Source organism: Lupinus angustifolius, chromosome LG04, assembly GCF_001865875.1.
Source record: "Lupinus angustifolius cultivar Tanjil chromosome LG04, LupAngTanjil_v1.0, whole genome shotgun sequence".
NCBI classification, from domain to species: Eukaryota; Viridiplantae; Streptophyta; class Magnoliopsida; order Fabales; family Fabaceae; genus Lupinus; species Lupinus angustifolius.
Window position 1 is genome coordinate 23,978,264 of NC_032012.1, and position 7,645 is coordinate 23,985,908.

A 7,645-nucleotide genomic window follows, 5' to 3' on the forward strand; every position below is an offset into this window, starting at 1 on the left:
TCTGCCCATCGAAGCTGCTTGCTCTTGGACATATTTCAATTCCCCTGCATGCAATACATAGCTGAAGAAAGTAGTGAACTGTGGAACTTCTCTAAGATTTCTTGGGCTCTGTCATTTTCTAACTTTGGGAGTCATAAAAAGTATTTTGTGTTGACTTATAAGCACATGCTTCATCTATTCTGTTATCCTGCCGCTTTCTTGCAGATTTTGTACTTTGATAATAAATTTCAGTAACAACTTAAATTCTGTGGTGTTCTCTGACAGTGCCTCACACTTTGAAAACTAATTAGACTTGATCCCTACTCTTCATTTTCTTGTCTAGTTTTGTATTTGACTTGTTTTTTATGTGCAGGATAAATACAAAGTATACAATCTTTGTTCTGAGCGGCTGTATGATGCATCATTATTTGAGGGGAAGGTGAGTTCTAAATTTCAATTTAAGTCTTGTTGCATCAGCTTCAAGTCTGCCATTAAAGGTTGCCTTAAAAAATATATTTTTTATTTTGTATGTTTTGTTTAACCTTTGATTTTACCAAATAGTATTCTGATTACCCATTCTTCAATTCACAGTTCATTCACGCCATCTGTTCCTACTTTTGTTAATGATGCTAGACATCATATACTACTTTTTTTATTTTCGGTTTAACCTGAAATTTAGGTGTTAGCACCACATTGTATTTCTACGGAAATTTTTTGAACAGCTTCTTGCATCTGAAATACCAAATTCCTTCTTCAGGTTGCTAGCTTTCCATTTGATGACCATAATTGCCCTCCAATTCAACTGATTATATCATTTTGTCAAAGTGCTTACTCGTGGTTGAAGGAAGACATTGAGAATGTTGTGGTTGTCCACTGTAAGGCTGGAATGGCGAGGACTGGGTTGATGATTTCTAGTCTTCTTTTATTCTTAAAGGTGAATAAATACTTTCTAAATGTTTTCTTGGAAATAATGAGCATGCTTGATATTTTCACTATCTGTTTTGTTATGTTTGCTCTCTCTTTTTGTTATAAATTTTGTCTTAAATGTACTGCAGTTTTTCCCAACTGCCGAAGAGTCAATGGATTACTACAATCAGAAAAGATGCATTGATGGAAAAGGGCTTGTTCTGCCTAGCCAGATTGTAAGCTCAGTTTCCAATGTGTTAATTATGGGGAGAATGGAGATTCTGCAGTTATTATTTACAATCTAACTTATGTTTATATTCTATTTTCTTTAGAGGTATGTTAAATATTTTGAACGGGTCTTGACTTACTTCAATGGCGAAAACCCATCTGCTCGCAGGTATATACTGTGCCAGATGTGACCTTAATATTTACCTGTATTTGTGTACTGATATTAATCTTCGCAGGTGCATGCTTAGAGGATTTCGGCTCCACAGATGCCCTTACTGGATCAGGCCCTCCATCACTGTCTCAGATCATCGTGGTGCGTGCTTTACATTCTTGTTGTATACTTCCCCTTGCCGTTTATAGTCCATGGCCATTCTGCTAGTGGATTTATAATGTCTGATTATCGTTATTTCACGTTTAAATGTAGGAAAATTTATTTTTATTCCATTTTATTTTATTAGTTTGGACGTCAGTCTGTCTTTCACTGGACAACTAATTGTCCTTTCGCAGTCCGTTTATATTTGCTTTAGCTATCTGATATGTACTTCAGATCTTTCAGTGTGAACTGTGAAGGCATGCACTTGTTAGAATCTTCTTTCAAAGTTCAAACTCACTAGCTATCTCTTAACTTGGGGTGTCTCTAGGGGAGTCATGGGTGATAAAAAAAGTTGGGAGAATTGTATGATCTCTAGAATTTGTGCTGCTCCTCTTATGCGTTGTTTCATGCTACAATATGAAGGGGCTGTATAATTTACTGGTTATTAGTGGTTATAAATAGGTATGTATTAATATTCTGTATATGATCTGCTTTATTTGTGTCAAGAACTGACTGGGAGCTGACCCCCATCTGATAGTGTGGAGTGTAAGATCATAGTCTGTAAAAGTCCCTGCTCGATTTGCTCTTATCTCTGACCCTTTCCTAATGTGCAGGTGTGTTGTTCTCAACCAAAAAGCATCCAAGAACCAAGGAACTTTTGGTGCGTCTTTAATGCTACGGTGTTAATGCCTTGAATATTAATTGACTTGTGCCAAATTTCTATCCTTTATGTCCCTTTTTTTGGTGTGGGGGAATTTGTGATATGAGCTCCCATTATCTGCAGCCAGAAGACATTTGGTTCAGTGCGCCAAAGAAGGGAGTGATGGTCTTTGCTTTGCCTGGAGAACCTGGTCTTACGGAGTTGGCTGGGGACTTCAAAATCCATTTTCATGATCGACAAGGAGATTTTTACTGGTATTAATTAACTGTCTTCGTCAGTGCTCATTTGTCCTCTGCTTCTGGTCTTGTGTTGAACTGAAATATCCTGCCCTTTTTTCTTAGCTGGTTGAACACAACTATGACAGAAAATCGAAAAGTGTTGAACATCAGTGATCTTGATGGATTTGACAAGGTAATATCTCACTATTATATGTGTTTGTGTATACATATTTTACTTTGAAGACATTTTTTACTATAAAGACTTGGCGATGTTATTAGTAATAGTTGTGAATGGACTGGCTTCTGTTCAGTGTTGTGTTTTTTTGTTTCTCAGTCATAATTGGATCTTGTAATTAACTTTTTTGTTGTTGGGATGGTCTTCTGGCAGAGAAAATTGCCTTCTCCGGGATTTTTGGTTGAGGTTGTGCTTGTGGATTATAATGGTAATGTTGTAACTTACAAACCTGATACTGTGACAAATAAATCAGATGAGAGTTCGAGTAATAATCCCGCCCCAGTTGAAGCGAGCATCATTGCGTTGAATGTGGACAAAGAATCAGGGAGTAACGATAAAGATGATGTGTTTTCAGATGGTGAGGCAGAGCATCATGCTTCTTCAAGAACCAAGCAAACAAAAGCAGCTACTGAAGCAGTTACCAATGTGACCACTGGAACTGAGCTGAACAGAATTTCAAATCAAATCACAAATGTAACACATGCAACAGAACAAGTTTCCTTGGGAAATAAGAGCTCTACAGCAATTCATAGCACCGGTGAGCCGAAAAGTGATGTTGATGGAAGAACAACATCAGGTCTTGAGGCACCCAGCACAGAAAGTGAGTTTAAAGCCATGGCTGCAGATGCTTCTGTTTTTACATTTGGAGATGAAGAAGACTATGAAAGTGATTGAAGTACATAGGACTCCTTTGTTAACTTAACATTACCACATTTGTATATATAATATTTGCTCAACAGTGTCATGTTCATTCATTTGTTTGGTTGTTGTGATGATAAATCTGGCTATGGTCGCTGGCAGAATGCATAAAAATTAAAAATTAAGAATATTCTGAATTTCTACTTTTGGTTCTCTATATTCCATTGTTTAAACTAATCACAGGAATTATCTCAAATATATATGCATTACGGATCAAATACTTATTTTATCATATCATAGAAGTCATATAGGTGAATGGTATGGCAAATATTGATAACAGCAATTGGGATTGCAAAGGGATGTCAATTGTTAGTACACTAGAGGTATAAAATCCAATGCTGTTCCCAATAATTGGAAAAACAAAGTAATTTGATTCCAAATAACTCACCGAAATCCTATGGTTCCAAATTTTTGCTCACTACTTGGGACTAATATGATATTTACTGAAATTTTGGGTATTAAAATGAGTGTTTTTTTAGAGTGGATGAGGAGGGAAAATTCCACAAAATAATATTGTCTTAATTTAAAAAAACAAAGGGGGTGTAGACTAAATATGTAGAGAAGTAATTGACTGTTAGAGTTAATACTAGGAAATAAATAGCTTCAATGCTGCACTGTCTCCTGTCTTCACATTACCCTAAAAACTTGTGTGGGACAGTTGACGTAATGACCCAATGAATAGGGTGAAACTATAAATTTTGACCCTTTATTTACTCCATGTAAAGTAAAGAATAAAATATTTCCTCATGAGGAAAATATTTGTACTCAAATTTTATGAATTTTATATATTGTTATTATATTATTGATATTTAATTATTATTGATTCTTTAAAAAAAATAATTCAAATAAATATTGAATGATATAGTAATTGTATATAAATCTTTATATTATCTGTTTTTACATCATAACATATTTTCAACCTAATTATATACTTTCATAAGAATAGTTGTTTTTGTTAATTGAAAATATATTTTTTATTTAATTTCCATGTATCATCATTACTAAATGTATCAAATTTAAATAATTTATTTATTTAATCATTAAAAAATTATTGGACCCATTGGTCCGTGCATTACACGTGCTTCACATACAGTCTAGTATAAAAATGAAAGACAAGCGTTAAGTTGAAAATCACTCTCTCTTCTCCCCTTTCTCTTTCTCCACTCCTTATCTCACATAGAGAAGAAAAAAGAAAAGAAAAAGAAAAAAAAAACAATAAAGGAGATGGGTGTGAGAATCAATGTTTTGTTCTTATAATGAACAAAGGAGTAAACATTCTCTTCTTCCCTGAAGAACATGGCAATCCACCATCATCAAATGAATGACCAGCTTCAACAACAACAACATAATGAAAATGTTTCATCTGTCCTTGATGCTCTTTACTGTGATGAAGTGAAATGGGAAGAAGAAGAAGATGATGATGATGATGAAAAAGAAGGAAAAGGAGAGTTTTCATCATCAGAAGAGAGTGATGTGACAACAACAACAACAAACAATGACAATGGTTGTCTTCTTTTCCCTCTGCTTTTGTTAGAGCAAGATTTGTTCTATGAAGATGAAGAGTTAAACTTTCTTTTCTCCAAAGAAAAGAATGAACAACAAACCTATTACTCTAGTACTCATAATAATATTAATATGGGTTTAGATGATTCTGCTCTTTGTGTTGCACGTCGTGAAGCATTTGAATGGATACTAAAAGTGAATGGTTATTATGGTTTTTCTGCTCTCACTGCAACACTGGCTTTTACTTATCTAGATAGATTCCTTTCAAGCTTCCATTTTCAAAGGGAGAAGCCTTGGATGATCCACCTTGTAGCTGTTACTTGCATCTCTTTGGCTGCTAAAGTTGAAGAAACTCAAGTTCCTCTTCTCTTAGACCTTCAAGTATGTCAAACTTTAACACAACAAAAAAAAAATCTTTTTTTTTAACTTGTTCATCTTAGATATTAATTATATCATGTTATGTATGGTTAATGGTTATTATGTTGTTGTGTTTTAGGTGCAAGATGCCAAATATGTGTTTGAAGCAAAAACTATTCAGAGAATGGAGTTGCTTGTGTTATCTACGCTTAAGTGGAAGATGCACCCAGTCACACCACTCTCATTTCTAGATCACATTATAAGGAGGCTGGGATTGAAAATCAATCTTCACTGGGAATTTCTTAGGCGCTGTGAACAACTTCTTCTATATGTGCTGTTGGGTAAGTAATCAATCTTTCAGATTCTATTATTGTTGACTAAAAACTTTGTTAACTTTTTGATGAATACAAATAAGGATATAGTGCTGTTTTGGGTTTCTTATCATTGAGTGTGTTTGTTTTGTTGAGTTTAGATTCAAGATTTGTGGGTTGTCTTCCTTCTGTATTGGCCACTGCAACAATGCTGCATGTTATAGACCAGATTGGGCACGAGGATGGTTTGAAATACAAAACTCAGCTTCTAAGTGTTCTCAAAATTAGCAAGGTTAGTAGTACTTCACTACCTAGTCCCTGGTTAGGTTCATGTTTTTTTATTAACTAATATATTAGGGAAATGCTAACTGGTGCAAACAAAACTTGCATTAAAAATGATGCGTTCAATAACTTGAAATTCAAATGTTGAACAAGTTAGCATGACCCTGAACCTTAATATTAGTATTATTCTATAAGCATCTTAGGTTAAGTATAAATGTTGTCATTAATGCACATCAAATGCATATTATTTTATTTTAACCAATCTTACTGGCATTATTACAGGAGAAAGTAGATGAGTGTTACAATGGTATTCTCCATCTTTTAGACTCAAATGCCAATAATTATGGTAATAAGAACCCTCTAAAGCGCAAGTATGACCAAATCCCTGGTAGCCCAAGTGGCGTAATTGATGCTTCTTTTAGCTCAGATGGCTCTAACGATTCTTGGGTAGTGGGGTCATCATTATACTCATCACCAGAGGCAGAGCTTTTGTTGAAGAAGAGCAGAACCCAAGGACAACTAATGAAATTGTCACCACATAATAGGGTCATTGTCTGAATTGTTGTCACCTCTCCTTAATTTCCCTTTCTTTTATATGTCCTTATCAAAACAAAGAACCCAAAAAAATATTTATATATTTATTTACTTTGGTAATTTAATTACTCTTTCAATGCATGTTGCTTTAAGCTAGACAAGTGTGACACATCTATCTATATATATCATATTTCCTATAATAAATTGGGAACAATTTTGTTCATTTGTATATGCTCATATTCACTTCCTTGTGTGCTTGTTGAATCTTTGGTTGCATAGAGATGGACATACAAAATGGTCCACCCAAAGCTTTTCACCACAGTATTTATATTTTATTAGGGAAAGTAGAAAAGTGCCAAGAATAGAACTACTAATAAAGAACGTTTTTTTGGGACAGATTAAGAAGAGGGATTTATTTGCATGTGAAAGGAGAAGTAGTTTGTCGGCAAGTGGAGAGAGTCTTAGTTATTGAGGGATTCAGTCTTTTGACCTCGTAACAAGGTCCAACACTTGGTCTTTTATTATTGCACTGACCTAATATTCTCTATAACCTAACCCCTTACCTAACTAAGAAAAACACCAACTATTCCTTTTTTTTCTCTTATTTATACTAGGCTTGCCTCAAATAATGCACCATACCAATGTAGACTAATTTAAGTCTTTCATTTTCATTCATTCTCCTCTACATAAAAAAGATTAGAGTAAGATAGCATTAATTATGATTATATGTATATAGTGCATTGAACCTAGTAGTTGGGAACTTCAAAAGAGTCGTATATTGTGAAATAGTAGTAGTATTAATAGCAGACTCTTGGTTAAGAAGTTCTATTTCTCGTAGATCGAGGCATGTAGGACGAATGTAGTGCTAGGTTTTATATTAGTTTCTAGCCAGCTCAGTAAACTCTGGTCTTGTACAATCTCTGCCAGTGGAAGAATCTTATTGCAATATAATTTAGATGGTAAAAGCTAATAAACCAATTGAAACTTAGTAACCACTATTCAGTTTCTCATTCTAGTTATAAAATTAGACAGTGCTAAAAAAATATACATATTCTCTTTAACTACTTTACTTTTGTCTCATTTGAGTTTAAGGAGTTTGAATCACTTATATATGATATTATGAGTCTGATCTTTAATCTCACACCTCTTGGATGAGATGAAAATTAACCACGGTTCTATTTATAGAATTTTGGTGGCTCCAAAGTGCTATTACTCACCATACCATGTTCAATTATTAAGTTTATTTGCCAAACAACTTAGGCAATTATTGACAAGAGCAGGAGAAAAAATAATACTTTAATTTTATTTATTAGCAAGCAAATAACATAAGGAATAATATGGGGAACCCTTTTACAACTAATTCAAAGTAATATGTATATACTGACAGTATAAAGATTTATTCACAATTATTATATCACA

The 7,645-nt window shown here is 34.0% G+C and overlaps 2 protein-coding genes across 4 annotated transcripts in view; both read left to right on the top strand.

Moving 5' to 3' along the window:
- LOC109346392 (phosphatidylinositol 3,4,5-trisphosphate 3-phosphatase and protein-tyrosine-phosphatase PTEN2A-like) overlaps window positions 1–3,384 on the top strand; it is a 5,562-nt gene extending 2,178 nt beyond the window's left edge. For 2 of the 3 annotated variants that reach the window (XM_019585927.1, XM_019585926.1), the window contains exons 5-13: window positions 353–418; window positions 737–913; window positions 1,035–1,121; window positions 1,218–1,282; window positions 1,350–1,426; window positions 2,041–2,087; window positions 2,211–2,341; window positions 2,429–2,498; window positions 2,694–3,384. In XM_019585927.1, the coding sequence (XP_019441472.1) occupies window positions 353–418; window positions 737–913; window positions 1,035–1,121; window positions 1,218–1,282; window positions 1,350–1,426; window positions 2,041–2,087; window positions 2,211–2,341; window positions 2,429–2,498; window positions 2,694–3,215 (1,242 nt within the window). In that variant the 3' untranslated portion in view covers window positions 3,216–3,384. The remainder of the gene's footprint in view (window positions 1–352; window positions 419–736; window positions 914–1,034; window positions 1,122–1,217; window positions 1,283–1,349; window positions 1,427–2,040; window positions 2,088–2,210; window positions 2,342–2,428; window positions 2,499–2,693) is intronic. The other variant, XM_019585928.1, reaches the window with a different exon arrangement.
- Window positions 4,366–6,378, top strand: LOC109346393 (cyclin-D3-1-like). The gene is made up of 4 exons (XM_019585929.1): window positions 4,366–5,123; window positions 5,239–5,435; window positions 5,567–5,702; window positions 5,975–6,378. The coding sequence occupies exons 1-4, from the start codon at window positions 4,536–4,538 to the stop codon at window positions 6,248–6,250; spliced, it is 1,197 nt and encodes a 398-aa protein (XP_019441474.1). The 5' UTR covers window positions 4,366–4,535; the 3' UTR covers window positions 6,251–6,378.

Coding starts and splice junctions, on each gene's coding strand:
- LOC109346393 (XM_019585929.1), top strand. CDS start 4,536: ATGGCAATCCACCATCATCAAATGAATGACCAGCTTCAACAACAACAA. Junction 5,124..5,238: donor CTCTTCTCTTAGACCTTCAA/GTATGTCAAACT, acceptor GTTGTGTTTTAG/GTGCAAGATGCCAAATATGT. Junction 5,436..5,566: donor CAACTTCTTCTATATGTGCT/GTTGGGTAAGTA, acceptor TGTTTTGTTGAG/TTTAGATTCAAGATTTGTGG.